The sequence below is a fragment of the Trematomus bernacchii genome, unplaced genomic scaffold (assembly GCF_902827165.1).
Source record: "Trematomus bernacchii unplaced genomic scaffold, fTreBer1.1, whole genome shotgun sequence".
NCBI lineage: Eukaryota > Metazoa > Chordata > Actinopteri > Perciformes > Nototheniidae > Trematomus > Trematomus bernacchii.
In genome coordinates, this window is record NW_022987714.1 from 9,770,964 (window position 1) to 9,789,464 (window position 18,501).

Below are 18,501 nucleotides of genomic sequence, written 5' to 3' on the forward strand. Positions count from 1 at the left end.
GGACCTCCTGTTATTCCATAATATCTTTTCCTAATTACAACTGAGTGAAAACTCCTGTGATCAATGGGGAATTGAACAAGTGATTGAAATTCTACTGTACAACACCACTGTGAAAGAAAACAATTCAGACTATTTCACATTTCAGGAAAGTAATACATGTGATGCATGCTGACTTATTTGGACCCAAAGACACATTGTTGTGTTTTAAAGTTAAATTATAGATGCTGGGACCTAGAAACAATTGTTTTTGTCTCAGCATCATGTATACATCTGGACATGGTGAACAGAGTTGGCATAATGAGAAACAACTGACAGTCATCACGGTGTTGACAAGTATCAAAGTCCAACATTTACTTATAAGGTAAAAGTCTAAAATTCTATTTTTAAGGGGAACTGAAATTTAAACCTAGATACAAAGTAAATAAAACAGAACACTTGACCAGAAATATTAACTTTAAACAGGTAGATAACGTGGCGATTGTGACGTACAGTAGGGAAAAGGGGATTATTAATAGTAGCTTGTTCAGTGTGGAAAATGTCAGCATGCAAAAATGTCCTTTCAGGGAAACAAAGTATTTCCCTTTTTTCTACAATAACTTCCTTTGTTCTTTAAGCCACTATGTCTCCAAACCAAATGTCACATCTGATGCATTTTCAAGATTATATAATGACCTGTATGATGACCAAAATGCATTATACCGTTTTTTAAAGCAAAAATATGCTGTTGTCTCTAAATGGCTTAGCTATTACGTATATATTTAGTAATTAAGTCATGATCTGCAACTCGTCCTCAATGACTAGTTTCCATGACCGTAGATGGGCACAAAGGTACAACGCCCCACCACAACAGTCACTTCCTAATTTCTGTAAGTGCTCACGAACCCTCGGAAAAATGTAAAGAACTATGAAGAAGTGAATGGAAAATAGCAGGGCAGTGAAAAGTAGCAGGAAAGGGCGAAATTGACAAAGAAAAATAAAAGAAAACAATATGTTTTTGTCCCACGGAACCTTAGGTTTTGTGTTACTCTTAGTGGCCATCATCCTCAACAACTGAAAGATGCTATCTCATAATGCCTCTCTGTTTAAATGTTAAATTTGTTTTTCCTGTGTAACTAGAAGCTAACTGACCACAATTATATATATTATCCTTGAGGGCTGATTTTAAGTGTCCAAAAGCTGTGATATGATCAGGCATGTAATCTTTAATTTCATCATAAGACTAGATGTTGGAATAGCAGCAGGATTTGTTTCTAAACAAGAAAGTCCTGACTTCCGTATGTCTAAACTAAATTACTTCTGAGCCCAACTTTGACTTGTGATGTTTTACGGATTCTTCTTCTAATATTTATTAGCAATCCCTAAAAAATGGGTAGTTATAAGACACAGTAGAAATGTTCTTGATTGCTAAAGCACACAGTTAAAGCCATCTTGTGGAAGTGGAAAGTTCACATTTGCATGTGTACCCGTGTAGCCTTTGTTCATTTCTGCTTAGCGCGTGTACTTTTCATAGAAGTTGATTAAGTCCACATCCCATTGCATCTTTACTTCCTCATTTAAACATAAACAATTATTTAGGCTTTCACTGTAAAACAGTAAATAACTACATTTAGGAAACAATAACACATTTTTTGTTTTGATACAGGGATCCTTACTAGTTTTTTCGGGAACTTAAACTTCTCTTTTGCTTGATAAACAAGAACTGTTTCAATACTTTGAATAGGATCATACTCAAATTTAAATCCCTACTGAAAGGGAACTAAATATTAACGGTGTCAGTTTTAATGCAATGACAAATAGATAATAACATTGTATGTAACTGAGAGTTAGATTTCATTGATTTCATTTCTTAATTATACGGGCATAAGTTATAAAATGTATGTGTGTATTTAGATATAATCTTTTTCTGAAAGTCAACCTCACAGTTTGTATAGAAATGAATAAGCTTCATTGAATAATGTAAAGACATTAAAAGCTATAACTAGTACATCAACAGCAGTGAAAGGTAAATAGGTGGATTGTCAGCGCCAATTGCTTTCTTATATGAAGCCCTCATAGTGAAGTTGTGTTAGGGTGTGGCAAATGTGTTGAACATCGTTAAGGGAAGCCATGAACATTGGTAAAAATAGTAACCTCGAAGCATGGTCTATGCTGGTGTGCAAGTCACACATTTAGCATTTTATGCATATATCCACCCTAACCTCCTCATTTAGAGGTGTTGCGGTGTAAACCTGTAGCACCACTTCCTCTTTAGAGAGAGGACAGGCAGACTGCATAGGCTCTAAGTATTTCTTCAGCAAAAAGTGCTTTGGTCTTTTTTCTAGTGAGGAAAGTAAAAATTGGTAATGCTCTAGAAAATCTTTCTTGAATATTTTTAAAAGAGCTTGCACCATGCTACACCCCAAATTGATGGTGGTGTCAATACTGATGTTATTTAGGGGATATTGACTGCAATAGGATTGATAGTGGTAAAGTGAAAGTTAGAGGTGGAAAGTAACAACATTTGACATACTTGTACTTTACTTGAGTATTTCAATTTGAGGTTACGGTATACTTCAACTCCACATCATTTTTTAGGCTAATATTGTACGTTTTACTCATTTGTGGTATGAAATGACATGAAAGCACTAGGCCTAACCACAAATTATTAGAATGACCTTGTATATGAACTTTTCTAAATGTAACAGATCTTGTAATTATTCAAATATTCATGAAGCCAAATTCAGTTTTCAAATTGAGATGGCACACCTTTCTGTTTGTAGTGGACTCCATCACAATGTACAGTAGTACCTATTAATTAACTGGTGAGTTAGTGTGAGATGCAGGAGTGACATGGACAATGAGCTGCACCTCATTCCATTCCTGACCCCTTTGTGTTGGCCGCACACATCCTCACATGCCATTCTCAAACTCTCTCACCCTTTCTCTCCCTCTCTCTCTCTCCAGAAAGACCAGTGGGACAAGGACAGGTGGGTCTGCTTAATGCCTCAAACGTACTGTTATGTAAGCTTTGTTCAAATGTGCTGACATGTGCAATCCTGAATAAATAACTGACCAAAACAAAGACTCCCAATTCAAAGCATCTCATTAGAGTGCTCAACTTAATCCTGACAAAATAGCGCTGAAAAATGCATATATTTCCACAAGTATCCAACATTGTAAGACTTAATAATGCTCTTTGGTCCTTCTAATAAATAACCACTCCATTGTTAAAACTCTCCATGTGAAGGTCGATATGAATTACTTGCTGACATACATTTGAATCCAATTAAAACTCTCAAAGGACCATTCTTCTCCTTATAGTAAGCCATGACATATGCTTCTTAAGAAGAAATTGTTTTATTATTCCTGAACTTTTGTTTCCACGAACTGATGACTAGAGAATTAAATCTCCTCACAGCACAGCAGCTACCTGCGCAACAGGTGCAGTCTCACCTGTGTGATAAAAACTGACCTTCATCATGCAAACAAAGCTCCCCGTTGTCAAGAACAAAACAACACCACCTGGTTCAATTCTGAGCAAAATGTAAATGAATGAAAGCCTTCTTCTTACCTTGGGGAGAGCGCAGAAGAAAAACAGAATCCAAAGAAAGTCGCTGGAGGAGCGCAGCAATGGCTTCATGATGCCGCAGCTTTGGGGGGAAAAACTTTCAAGAAACTTTTCTAGAAGTTTAGGGCTTTCATGTCCAAACTGTCTGTATCGCTTGAAAAAACTCTCTCCGTCAAACTATCGCAACATCAGGAGAATTAAAAGTCAGAAGAAGGAACTTTCTCTTCTCGCTGTTAACGGGGAGGAGCGGCGGCCAGTGCGCGTCACTCCGGGAAGTTTTGGTGAAGTGTGCCACTGTATCTCCGCCGATGTGTCACAGATCCCACAGCCCGAGCTGAAGGGCTGCCCGGTCATGCAGAGATGAGAAAGAGTCACCCCGCATTCTTGCCATTTTTGGCCAGGCAGGGTGGAGGAATGCATCCGAGGGTTCCCTTTATTAATGCCACACAAAGCAGAGCTGCCAAGACAAATGTTTTTTTGGAAACTTTCTTTAGTTACAAACAAGTGTGGCCACTGACTTTACATAAGCAGGGGCATCATGGGCTTTGGAGCATGGTAAACAGACCTCGAGCTTTGCCATTCACAATCAAGATAAACATCTGTAAATCTATAGGGGGATATTCGCTGAGCATAACAAACCAGTTATTTGAACGTTAGGAAAATTGTTATTTGTTTATCAAATGTTTAAATAAAAGGAGATGATTGTCACAAATTTCAAGAACACAAGGTGGTGTCTAATGGGAGTTATTAACAATCTAAACCCCAAATATATTACATTTAAAATGATAAAACAACCGGCAACCAGAGCAAGTTTTGCATTTTTGCTTGATAAACTTTCTGAAATTTGAAATGTGTCTGACTGCATCTTAAAAGTTGCCGTTTATGTTCGTAATTGGTTAGCTAACTTTATCCACTGGTAAGCTACTATCCAAACTACTACTTAGTTTTGCTAAAATAAATGTAATTACTCTTCAAAAGAATAATACGCAATGAGTAATTGATCACAGTTTTAAAGTTACTTCCCCAACACTCTTTTTTACTTTTACAATTAAAGTAAATGAACTTTCAGGAAACTGTCGACGTTTAATCAGAAATTATAAGTGATAACACTTGTTTACAAAGCCTTTATATTTAGCAGTTAATAAGAACAGCAGCCTTAGATGACAAGTCTTTCACAACTATACTTTAATTTAGTTGCTCATCTGTAATTGCTATATCTTGTGTAGTCCAGTGTTTTAGAAGGGTGAATTTTAACCTGTAGTGTCATGTTTCTAAACTTCCTCTATTTAATATGGAAGTGTGCATAATACAGGCTAGTCATGCAAAGTTTATTTATAGAGCGTTTTTTATCAGTTTTGTAACAGAGCGTTGTTCAGGAAACAGACAGCTCTTGTGCATGGCTAGTCATGTAAAAACAGCAGACAATCCACCTTGTGACACACTATGTAGATAAAAAAGTATACATTTAAAGAAATATGACTAAACATTAATATCTGAAAAACAAAACTCTGATCGAGTATACGTAAGTAATTAAAAGTATAGGACTGTTATTATTATGTTTCCTTCATCTCCAGTGTTTAAATCATGTTCAAAGCTTTAAATCTTCAATCATGGTTCAGAAAACCAATTATTATTATTTAAGTATTTCTGATTCACCATTACACATGAATTGGAAAATAAATACTGTATGGAGGACCTGGGAATCAAACCACCAACCTTGTGATTAGAAGCCAACCAGCTCTACCTGTATCAGCTTTCAGCTACCCACTTCAAATGATATCAGTCCATTAAATGGCCCATATCAGTTCATTCCCACTCTGGTGTTTCAGATGGAGCAAACTTGCTCCTAAGAAAGGCCCCATTTAATGGCCTGCTAACAGTGGAAACAGGTGCTCCTGTTCACATGTTGTGTCCTTGGAAATTGAACCCCAAATTGGTGTTGTATTGTGTTTACAAGAAGGTCTTACTGTACAACTAAAACGTGAACCGTGAATCAAGCCATATTTTATCAATCATTTGTTCTGGGAATGTCATTTTCGAGCCTGTAACCTGAAAAACAGGCTCAGCCTTAACAGGTTAAATACTTGTTTTGCAACGCTAAAGATGTGCTGTGCAGAGTGGGGGATTTGACCTTTAAATAGTACACTTGATGCCGAAGCTGCCACTGCTTTGTGACAGGCAGTTTCATAACGGATGCTGCAAGAGGCCTGCTGATGATGGCAAATGGAGATGGAGATGATATGAACTGGTCATCGTGACCTATACCATTCCCAAGAAATGATGTAAGCCCTAGGGATTCTCGCAGCATGTTTGTCTGTGCTGTCTTTACCATACTGTATACAGCATATGTTTTTTCCGTGTTTGTCAAATGTTTGTGTCCTGCCATATCCTCAGTATGCAGAAATGTTAGGAATGTTATGTCATCTGCATGTGAATTATAATGCAACAACATGGAGGTGGAAGAAGTACTCAGATCTTGTACTTGAGTAAAAGTACCAGAGTGTAGGAATACTCTGTTACAAGTAAAAGTCCTGCAATCAAGATGTTATCAATAAGTATTAGCACACTGTAAAAATGTTGACTGTAAAACTACAGTAAATTACTGGCTACTAGTTGCATGGATTACACAGTAATTTACTGTAAATATTTCACAGTAATTTACTGTAAATATTTCACAGCAATTTTCTGTAGATATTTTACAGTAAATTAGAATAAAAGTACAACTACATACTGTGACTTTACAGTTGCCATGCCCATGGAATTACTGTGATATAGCAGTACAGAGCTGTGGTATTATGGTACCTTGCTGTACATAAATTACAGTAATTACCTGTATTTTCACACTTTTACTGTAGAAGTAATGCAACACAGTAGCCAGTAATTTACTGTAAATATAAAAATGTAAATAATACGAAATTTGACTAGTTAACTGGGATTTTACCATAACTACACAATTCAATCAGCTCAATCAACAAAGAAAAACAAAGAAAAAGAAAATGCCCATTTTAACTTTTTATTACTCCATTGAAGTGCAAAGTACATTTCACAGTGTCTTGGACATGTTGTTACGGCCCCAACCTCTCCTCTGCGGTAGTGGCTCGTGCTGAGACCCGCAACATGAAAGAATACATGCAAAAACCAGTACTTGGTAACGAGCATTTATTGATAATCAGCCGTTTGCTCACACAAGCAAAACGGGAAACAAAAAGAGGTCTGGAGGACTGGCCAAATGGAACAAACAGAAGGAGGGAACCCGAGCCAGCCACACCACGGACCGTAGGACCCAGAGCTCCCCCCCCTAACCAGAAATCAATTATAAACCATATGGGAAACAAAATAAAGACGCGAAAACTGGACTACCAGGTCCTCCAGGCTAAACATAAACACATTTGCAAAAATATGGCCTACAGCTCAAAATGGCAAAGAGGTATGGAGAGTGTCTCCCGGCGTTAGGATAGACGAGACCTCCTTCTCCTCCAGCTTCTCTTTATATATACACGGCTGAGTGGAATTAGGAACACCTGGGCAGAGGCGGAGCCAGGGGCAGACCAGAGGCCTGTACTACGAAGCCGGATTTTCCTAACCTGGATATGTTTGAGTTAGCCGGTTGGCCCAATCCAAAACATACGCGCTCTCGCTAAACTGTACTACGACGCTGGTTATCAAGTGGATCGCTCAAGCCAGCCGTGTCCTATCTAGTTAGGTGCGCGTTCACATGAAAGGGGTGGTATTTGGAGCATTTGACCAATCTCAAACATGGACAAGCGTACTGACAGCGCAGCGTCATACTTCCTGAATGAAAAGTGAACTTTAATATTAGTCAAATATAAAGAAGTTAAACTTTAAACATCCATGACTTAAACACTTTATCCAGGATAAAAGCCACATAGCTGCACCTGCAAGGTGAATACAGCTGGTAAAAGAAAAAGCGTTTGAATGCGTACATTAACAGGTTTATGATATCACTGCCCCGTCGAAGACACGAGTGGATCTGAGTGTTTCGTCAACTTAATGTGTTGCTTAAAATAATACTTCTGCATACAGTATGTGACACTGTAAGTGTTGCACGGCCAGATACGGCTCAAGAAGCTGACTCAAATAAGGAAATATATGATACATTATGATGTGATATGATATGAATGATAATGGGACACATCGACGTCTGCACTCACAGTGCCGCGGACTGTACTTAATCTTACTCTGATCCGGTTACTTATGTTGTGGCAGATATTTAAGTAAGCTTTCTTAACGCTAATGTTATAATAGTCAGATTGCTCTGAAGATGGGAGGGGATATTCTATTCATTTTCACGTTCACACAGTCAGTTGATTTTTGCCGGCCGTCTTTCCTGCAACGGCAGTTTTTCTGTATTTCCTCTATCCTGTAATATGAATTGATCGCTTTAAACTCCGCACACGGAGCTCTGATTGGTCAGCAGGCGGTGCTTTCACTGAGTTGATCTCTTAGCCTGCAACCTAACCTCCTCCCAAGGAGGTTAGCCGCTCAGCATAAGTTACCATGGAGATCTAGCCCGCTAAAAAGAGAACCAGCGTCGTAGGACCGGAAAGCCCGAGTTTTCCCTGAAGTCAGCCGGCTAAGCGAAAATCCGGCTTCGTAGTACAGGCCTCAGGTGCACCTGCGCAGTAGGGAGACAGAAAATAAAACAAGAAGGGCAGCACGTAACACATGTCTACACAGACATCCACTCGAAGTCAACCATTTTTCTGAAGAATGTGCTGACATGGGGGTTTAAATTGCCATGCCTCTTTTTGGCTTTCGAGCCCGTCTCAGGATTAATGCCCAGGAAGCACCTGAAAACAATAAGCCAAGACAACAATTTCAATTTACATAGATTTATATGTTGCATCGTTTATTTTAAAGCACATGCAGCTGTGCCCCTTTCAATTGAAGTAAAACCTGTACCAAAGAAAGAAATTAGTATTTAAAGCCAAGCAAGAGCGATAAAAGCAAGAAAATCACTTAATTTGTTGTGTTATCACAGAGGATGGTTTGAATACAGTATTTTACTATGAAATAATACAGTAACATGTTGTGAAATCCTGGTAATAATTTATCCTGTACATTCACAGTAATTAACTGTGCCTGCATTGATTTCCCTGTGAAATTCAAAATTACAGTATTATATTGTGAACATTACAGGTAAAGACTGTAAAGTGGTAAAACAGTAATTTATTGTAAAATATTACAGCTAAATATTGTGAAATCATGGTAATATTTTACAGTGCATCTAAATATACTTAATGTACCAAAAGTACTTAAAGTGTTATAAAAGCTGGTAAAGGTGCAGCTAATTTTTATTACTTTGTATGCTGCAGGGTAGCTTGTGAATTTTACTCCAGGTGTAACTAAAATATTTTTTAAGTGTAAAAGTACACAATTTAGTAGAAGCACAAAGTAGCATAACATGGAAATACTTATTTAAAGTACAAGTATATCAAAATTGTACTTAAGCACAGTACTTGAGTAAATGTACTTAGTTATTTCCCACCTCTGCTTTTTGCCCCCCTGATTACAATGTCAACTGTGTCTGATTCTGTCTAAATGTGAGTTCTTCTGCAGTGCTCTTACACTGACAATTACTGTATGCCAATATGATGTCCACTGTGCGTAACTAAGTAGTGTGTACCTAAAACAGTATAGAAGTTGAGAGTTTGATTCTGGACACTTCTCATTTGTTATTGTCACCATCTTGGCTCCATAGAGAGAAATCAGCAGCAGTTGTGATTCCTCCGGTAAACACATGACTACTCAAATGTAAGTTAAACATGTTTTTTTCCATTAAGTACCATAGGGTGTATTTAGCAATCTGTATTGATTTAAGTACCACAAACGCTAAGGCTAGCTTCAAAATTCACACACAACTAAAGACATAGGTATAAAGTGTACTTCATAAAAGGAAAAGTACTGATGAAGGTCTCCAAATTGATATCTTTTGTTTTTGCATGGTCAACATCAAGAAGATAACTGTTAAATACTGGCCTTGTTGTGGAAGTGGGTGTGTTTGTACCGTAAAGAACACCGGTGTTCTTTAAAAGTGCACAAGGCTATTTCAATATCTATTGTAGCTGTAAAATGTTCTTCACAACTTCCCTTTACACCACTGCCCTTTTTATTTTGTCTCCATTTTGAGCCACAAAGCATATTCAGTATGTTAAACTGGATGACAAGACATGTCATTTATAAACGTTTCCTCCTTTCACTGGAGAGGCAGAATTAGTTTAGCAAGATTTTGTGAAATAACTTTATGTACAACATTTACTAGTTATCTATGATTCACATTTCAGTAATATATTTAAGTGGTATGCTCTCAATTTCACTACATGAAGCTCCACAGATACATACTCCCACTGTACTCATTGACAAAATGTCAATACTGTAATCCAAATATTGGAGAGTGTCATTTGTAAAAGTCCCATCAGAGAACTCCACTCATCCTGGTGGCATTTTATCCACTGTTAAATCCATCCCCTCAATTATTTCCTCTCTTTCTCCTGCTCGTTTTTTGTCATTGTCATTTATTAAATGATTTATTTCTGAACTATTGCACATGCATGAAATTGCATTACTTCCCATACAGTTCCAATAATTAATTTAGCATTACAGACATAAAACAACACTTATTCGTGCATGGATTGGTGAATTACCTGCCTTTAGTCTTTATACAATTAATTAAATACTATTTGTTCCTTGTAAATGCTTACATGTTGATTTTAAGCTTGTAGGTTATTACATTTTGCACCTTCACTATTATACTATATCATGCTAACATTTGACCCTTAAATATCTTGTTAAAAATGCACCTCACATCAATCTGGACCAAAGTGGTTGACATTGCTATGGAGCAAAACTGTAGCATGGTTAAAGAGTAAGCTAAGATTAGTTATCTATTTTAAAAGTTTTATAAGTTTGACATTTTGGGAAATATACCAATTTGCTTTATTGCCTAGAGTTGGTTGAGAAGATTGACAAAGCTCAAATCAACAGCTGGTTGGCAAGCAGGAAAATAGGTGTAGGCCTACTGTATTCACCAAACAGTTGTACTATCCCTTTAGCGTTCAGTGGTAAAACAGCTATCAAGCTATAACATTTGCATGTTTACTGTAGTTGGTAAATAAATGTGTGAAGCAAACAGAGACACAAAAGAAAAAGTGCAATTAACTCACATAATGCAAACAAACAATGAGTGAAAGCTCCCATACGTGACGTTGAAATACTTTGAAAGAGACTATGGAAATCATACACATTTACTTCAACAAACAAGGTCCTGTTGTTTATGTAAATTTTGTTTTCATATAATTTATAAATAGAACAGCCAGCTACATTGTATGTGACGGTGTCACAGTGTGATGACCACAGCCAAACAGGGTAAAACAATTACACTGCACCCTCACCTTCAGTAGTTTTGCTTCAGTTCAGATGCAGTAAAAGACTGATTCTATAATTTAGGGTGCATTTCACATCAACAAAACAGTACAAAGAAAGTGTTCTTTCTCAATAGAACAATCAGTGGTTCAAGTTAGTATATTCCTCAGTGTAACATATCCACTAGTTGCAAAGCTTAAACATTTTTATTTATTTTTTTATTTTAAGGGAAAGGATGTTTTCACTACTCAGTTTGTCAACTATGTTACGGACAAACTTGATGTCATTACAATCATTTGATTAAGTCCTGCACTTCAAGTAAAATCAAATTTGAAAGGCTCTTGACTCTTGAGTCTATTCTACCATATATCCAAAGATATTTTAAAGTTTAAAAAATAATTGTATTAAAGTTTTGTTTTTTCATGTGATATGTTCAGCACTGTCATTAAGTTTAGGGATATTTTGTATTATAAAACTACCATACAGGTCATTTTGATAGTTTTAAGAGATGTCATGTAAAACTCCAACCTGTGTAGATATACATTATACTATAAAGGATATCAGAAGCACTATTTTAGATATTTAAATTTGAAAAAATGAGGTGCAACATAGTTGACAATGAAAGTCAAACATTTGACGCAAATAACATAGTTGACTGGACACATTATTAACCATCAGCACTATGTTCATTTCAAGGCAGAAGTGCAAAATTCCATTGATAATGATGTGTAATGACGTCGACATGTCATACAAATTGTCAACTAGGTTACCTGTCAACTAAGTTACTACAGTTATTACAGTACTGGGTAACTCAGTTGACAGGTAACCTAGTTGACAATTTCCCTATTTTGACCCATCATTTCAATGGTAGGCCTTGCCTGGATGATCACATGTCATTTTCTTGAACAGGTTAACATCACATTTGAACATATAATTGAATTAAAATCATTAAACAATTGTAAACCATAACAATGTACGTAACATTGTTGATGGTCAATTCATATACTCATTGACAATGTGCTATTATACATAACATATTGTAAAAAGTTAGAGGACAATCACCACAGTGTGTTCAAAATGTCTGCCAAAGAGGAACATGGCATCATGTGATGCTGGTGACATGGTATTGGGACAAACCATTTTTTAGTTAAAGGAGGGAGTTCTGTTAGTAACATAGTTGACAGAACTTTTGCGGACATTCATATATTAAGATATTTAAATTATTTAAACGATGAAATCAATTAAAAATATGTTATTATTCTTTAGTATTTAGACTTTTGAAATGAATGAATCATTTTTTTTATTTACTTTAATGGTTTTTATTCATTATTTTGAAACCAAGACACCCTCAACTGAAAAACGGACATAGCAAAAACTGACAATTTAAGAACATCATGACACATTTCAAGCTAAATAAAGCATAGGATGCACATAATGTTTGTGTGATATTATAACATGCTTTCCAATAATAGGCAAAATATGATATTTTTGAAGAAAATAGTTAGAATAATTATAATTATCATCAATGGACATCAATGGACATGGAATGTACCCTAAATTGTAGAATCACTCAAAACATGGCAATTATTATTACCAGACATTTGATTTAGATGGTAAACTCCTTATTTGCTTGTAATTTGACATTACTTAGTTTATTTACAAAACGTTAGCACAGCTAACACAAGTATTTGTTTGTATTAATTACTTTATATTCTTTGAGTTACCGTGGCCGTTGGGGGAGGTTACTTCCTGGTTCAGCAAAAGGTGTGGCTGAGCGCTGAGGACTCATAAATATTGCAAGCAGCCAATTGGGACAGATTGGGACAAACCACCTGCTTCCATGTCAAAGAGGGGATTTGGGTTTTGTCAGTGCCCTTTTTGTATTCTGTTAATCTTAATTACCACTTGGTTCAACTTGGTTTTGCCAAGCCACTGTATAGGTTCCTTGGTTGTCATTGTAGCAGGTCAGTTTGTTGAGTTCTGTCAAAATGTCATGTTTATTTTCTGTTGAACTCTTTTATAGGCCTAATTTTTAGAGATTATTGGTTTATAATGTTTTCTTTGGATATTTGGGTAAATAAAAAACCCAGTTTATTTAAACAACTCCTGTGTCCTGTTGCCTTACTGCTTGGTCTCACAGTGACACTGTAAACCATGTTAACTCCCAGTGTAATCAAAGAACAAACATAAGAGAAGCAAGGAGTGAAAAGAAAATATGACTGCTGCTGAAGGTGTCTACATTGTGATTGCCTGAATGTTTTGATTTCACATTTTATCAGAGTAATATTTCTAGCTCCAGTCCAAATAATGAAGACAATAGAGGAATTTCCTAATTAAGCCAAAATGGTTATATACATTGGCTGTCAGCCACAAACTGGAGGTGTTTATGAGAGATAAAGAAATGTTCCAGTTAAAGAATGTGTATGTTAAGTAAAAGTGATTGCTGGTTGTTTGGGATTTAAAAGGACATAATGCTTGCACATACAAATCTCTGAGGCCATATCTTTCACATAAATCACCATTTGATGACCCAACAACCTTTTCAGTACATACAGGAGAAAAAGGCAATTCAAGGCATCACTCAGTGCATCTGAAAGTTACTTTTCCTTTTTGAGTCATTAAATGTTTTCGGGCCTAATTCTTTACGGATGTTTTAGAATGGTTCAACTCCAAGTGAACCCCACCTTTATTCCCAGCTATCTGTGCCTGAAACTTCCTGGAATAATGAAAGAAAGATTTTGCGTGTTTTGAAGATTGCTCATACAATCTACTGCCAATTGAGATTGTTTTTATTGCAGAGTTCCAAGGAAAACACCCAACGACAGTAAGTAACAGTTTTGTAGAGGCAGCACTATATCGAAGGAGAGAAGGCCAAAGAGCCTATCAAGAATTTCCCTTCTTCTCTTCCTTGTAAACTTAATATATTCACTGCATTGCCAACTATTGCCAAACCTAACTTAATAAGCTAAAACCTTACTTTCACCCCTGACTGGCTTTAAGTTATAATCAAGGAAGGAGCTGGACTCTGGTTGTATTTTAATCAAGAGGTCATGACCCGTTTGGACAGACTGTGTTACTGGGAGTTTTATGGGGAGTTGTGGGACAGCTTCCGTGGAAACTGAACTGCTGTGTGCAGAATCCTATTCATGGTTTAAATAACAGGGCTCTATTTTGTACTCACTGTATACAGGCCAAAAGCATGTGAAGTTCAGACCTATATAGCAACACATATACATTACAGCCAAGACATTAACACAGTTAATCATATTATCAGCAGTGATTCTCAACCATGAACTTTTATCCCACAGGGTATTTATGCAGTTGTCATGGGATATGTAGAAAAATTGTAAAGCATTAATAAAACAAATATAAACAAGAGGATTGAGAGCATATAAAAACAAGTTGGAAAGCTAGCATAGCATTCTAAGCAGTTAGCTAAAGGTAATGCATAAACAGCAATATTCAGAAAGATGTTAGAAAAGATAGCTAAAAAGAATGGATTCACTGTTACACTGTACACTAATAGTTTAAACTGCTAACAAGAAGAAAATGATAAAAGGTTGAAATAGAAAGCCTAAAGAAATAGATACATGGTTGGAATAGTTGGCTAAATGCAGGCTAATTCCTGGAGAGTAATAGTGAGCTAAAAGTAACGGATGAAGAGTTATAATGGCTAGCGCTAAATGGATCGGTTGAATTGTAAGTTATCTAGGTACTAAACAGTTGAAACATTGTTTTTTTTGTCAATAGTCAAGATTCAGTGGTTTAAAGATCCAACTTACTCCCAATTGCTCAAACTGACATAAACATTCAATTCAATATAGGCTACTAAAACATAATTGCTTTATACAGAAGAATTGTGGAAATTCAGATGTAGTTAAAAGTCACACATTTGTAACGTGATAGGTGGCACAATGAAGGGAACTTGAGTTAATCAGACAAGGCTGTATTGTCTGTTTAGCTTTACCCTTCCTCTTTCTGATGCATCTGTACTTCCCCCACCAACAAATGTCCCTCTCTCTTTCTTCTCAATCTCGCAAACTAAACATACTCCTCTTTTGAACTACAAAGTATACAAACAGAAGCATAGATCACACTCATAGGTCAGAGCAAATGGCGTGCAAGGGATGTTTCCCTTTAAATTTGGTTTACATTTAAGGAAAGCTTTAATTATTGTAGAAAAAATGCTCACTGCAACTATTAGAGCCCATATGCCCACTGTAACTCATGTCTCTATCTCTCCATCTGCATTACTGTCTCTCATTTGTTTGTTTATGTAGAGCAAATGGTCGTAATTGCTGCAATGACCCATGAACATGTGTGTTTACATCTTCCCTGTCAGAGCTTGTTGTTTACATTTGAACATTGGAGTAAACAAGGAGTCCTCATCCAACATTTGAAACTGTCCCCTCCTGACCATGTTAATAATCGACTTATTTCATTACACACGAAATCAACCTTTTACTAGTTTTAAAGTCTACTATGTAAATAAAAATTGTCTAAGTTGTGTAAGTAACTTTTTTCCACCACAGTCAAGTTCACGGTCCTCAGGCGACAAAGACGTGTCAAAGTATTTTAAATAATAGCACAGGAACTGCAAGGAGGTGTTTTTGATTACTAACTGTCGAACGTGCAAAACCTAAAAAAGAAAATGTTCCGTGAAAGGCCCAAAATGATTTGATTAACTTTAAGGGGGAAATGTTTTCACAAAGTACACAAAGTCCAGTGCAGTTATCAAGAAATGGTGAATCCGGAAAAACCGAGCCCAATAATGATTAGCCAAAATGACTCAATAACTAAGAATCAAGGACTACGTTTGTAGATAATGATAAGTTAGTGAAAAGCAGATGTCTTGATATAAATGACATATTATTTGTGTCCACAATAAGGTAATTCCAACAAATTAACCGGCCGCTGCTACTCATCAGGGATCATTCATCAGTCAATCAGGAGGTAGGCTACTTGTCAGTTGTATATTAAAGGGGCACTTCTGCACTTTAGTATTTCACTTCCATGAAGTTGGAGGTCTTGAATTAGACAGAGGCCGAGATTTCCTCAAAAAATGCTAGGTTCTACATTTATAATTCAATGAATAGCATCAGCTTGGTTGACCCTCAATGACTCTCATACAACTCTGATGTCATAAGGCCCAGCCCCAACCTTAGAAACACATGAGGGGTTGTAGTCTCCGATGTTATAAAACTGTACACAGCAATTCCTCTGTCTTAGTACAGAAGCAGATCAATAACTTGATCTTTATGTGTACATTTAGACTTTAAGGGTTCTTGATGCGTTTATCTTTAATAGACACATATTTGTGCAGTTTATAGTGTAACCTTTGCATTAGTGACAACGAACGGCCCTTTTCCCTTTCATTTTGATAACTGATTTGTGTTTTTAGCTTGAATATGTAACTGAATACATCTCAATTTTTATTTTAGCTTTCCAGTGACTTCTGCTAACCCCCAGATGTAACGCTTGGCAGTATCAGGCTGTGTCTACAGGAAACAGGCTGACTGCAGCCGCCTGCGGTCATCAGATGAAGTGCTCCCTTATTCCCTCGATGCAAATGTGGAGCAAGATTATCCTGTCTGTGTTAGACTCTGTTTTGTGGCTCCAGATAGGCAGAATAAAAGCTGCCATCTTCACCTGGATGTGCACGAATCACAGTCAAATCTGAGATTGGCATCGCTTTAGTGACAGACAGGGAAGCTTGAAGTCCAATTAGCCTGTTACAAACAGATAACACTAAATATCACTTGGCTAAACACTCCAGAGGCATACAGTAATACAACAGAGTCCACTGGCTACGAGTCGTTCCTAAAGACACCAGCAGTGAGCCATCAGGACCACTAGATGCCTCCATTTGTTATCAGAGCAATGCTGCTCCTCCACCGCATCACAGATTTGCACTGAGAGTTTTATTTCATTATAAGGGATCGGGCATCCAAAGTCAGGTTTAATGCCCCTATTGAAATTGCAGGAATTATTGTTAAGCCTAACTTTGCTCCAATAATGAATTAAACCTAGCACAAATGTCCAATACCGGGATAATATTTGTAAAATCTGGGGTGTTAAACTCAAATACACAGTGGGCCAAAATAAAAAAATCGGAAATTTTGAAATTAACGTGTTGCACATATTAAACCTGGAACTAACAAAGCTTAAATTATTGCCTATAAAAACAACATTAAACATTAAATAATCAGTTGCATTCATTTCTTATGGCTCTATCTGCAGCTTCATTTCTTACAGTATGAGTACATTTTTCCACAGGCCAACAACAGCTTCAAAAAAACAATTTCCCTCAAAGAAAACAAACATGCCCTGTTGTCGCAAGAAAGAAAGTGCAGAAGGAAACATCCATGTGAACTCAGTTTGCTGCTCTGTGATGCTAGTTCAAGCCAGATACTTGGCATCTCATCTCGGGTGCAAGTTCATCAATGTTTGGGGTCAGGCTCTGAGCTGAGGAAACCCTCAGGATTGAGTGAAGGTGTGCGTGCAATATGCCGGCGGGCCAGATCTAATAGTAATTAAAAATTATCCTGCGGGCCGAAATTAAATCCACCAAGGGCCTGATTTGGCCCCCGGGCCTTGAGTTTGACACATGTGGTCTCATCCATGGGAGTGGCAAATGGCTCAACGGTGGCACCTAGAACACGACCCATGCTTTTGTTTGTACATGTATGGAATTTGGTGCATATATTTAACATGAGGAGACAACCAAAAGGTTTATCCGTAGTGTACTGTAAAACCAACAAGAAGTCGCCCTTTTTTTATTATACATTTTGCATTTTTGTTCAACATTGGAGGGTGCTATATTTATCTTGCACCTTTAATATTATTATCTTTCATATTTTGGATAAAAAAACTATGTTGGTAATTTTTTTGCTGTTATACCTTTATACAGTATTATATACTATATCTTATTTACCCATGTCCCCCACAAAGTGACATTTTTCAGGCCCTCTCCGAATGAAACTTACCAATTCAAGCAGCACATTATAGTCAAATGTCTTCAGAGTAAAGCAGTGTCAATGTGTTGCTCAGTGAGGGAAAATGGGAAAGTGATGTAACAGTCTGATGTTTTACTGTAGCTTCTAGAAAACCAGACAGCTCAAGGCCGCCGGATATCAGCCTCTTTTCCTGAGTCATTAATTAGGTTAGACGATGCTTTCAAACTCACCGTTTGCACTGTGTGACAGTGACCTTCCGCTCACGTGTGTGTAAGGCGCATGTGTGGAGGTGAGGTCATTTTAAAAAGGGGACGAGGAGGAGAAGATAAGAAAGGAAAGATGACGAGTTTATTTAGTTGATTTGAGCGGGGAAAGGCGAGGGTGTGTGGGAGAGATATATAGAAAGGGAGGAAAGAGGACTCTGAAGTGGGTCATCAATAGTGAACAACAAAGGGAAATAGAGAGGAAAGCTGTCTCCAATAAGATGGCCTGAATAATAAAGAAAAAAAAGAGAGTTATTCAACTGAACCTAAAAAATATTTGTTCGTGAATTGAATGGTGTCATATGATTAAGGAAAAGCACCCGGACACTAGAAGCAGAGCCCCCCGCTTTTA

The 18,501-nt window shown here is 37.0% G+C and overlaps 1 protein-coding gene across 14 annotated transcripts in view; it reads right to left on the reverse strand.

Annotated features, from left to right (window-relative positions):
• The window catches only part of LOC117491539 (receptor-type tyrosine-protein phosphatase beta), a 37,815-nt gene extending 33,997 nt beyond the window's left edge, over nucleotides 1-3,818 (reverse strand). For 11 of the 14 annotated variants that reach the window (XM_034141583.1, XM_034141573.1, XM_034141577.1 and 8 more), the window contains exon 1: nucleotides 3,551-3,809. In XM_034141583.1, coding sequence (XP_033997474.1) covers nucleotides 3,551-3,619 — 69 coding nt within the window. In that variant the 5' untranslated portion in view covers nucleotides 3,620-3,809. Of the gene's footprint in view, nucleotides 1-3,550 lie in introns of all 14 variants that reach the window. The other 3 variants (XR_004556777.1, XM_034141571.1, XM_034141584.1) reach the window with 3 other exon arrangements.
• Nucleotides 3,819-18,501: the final 14,683 nt, after the last annotated feature.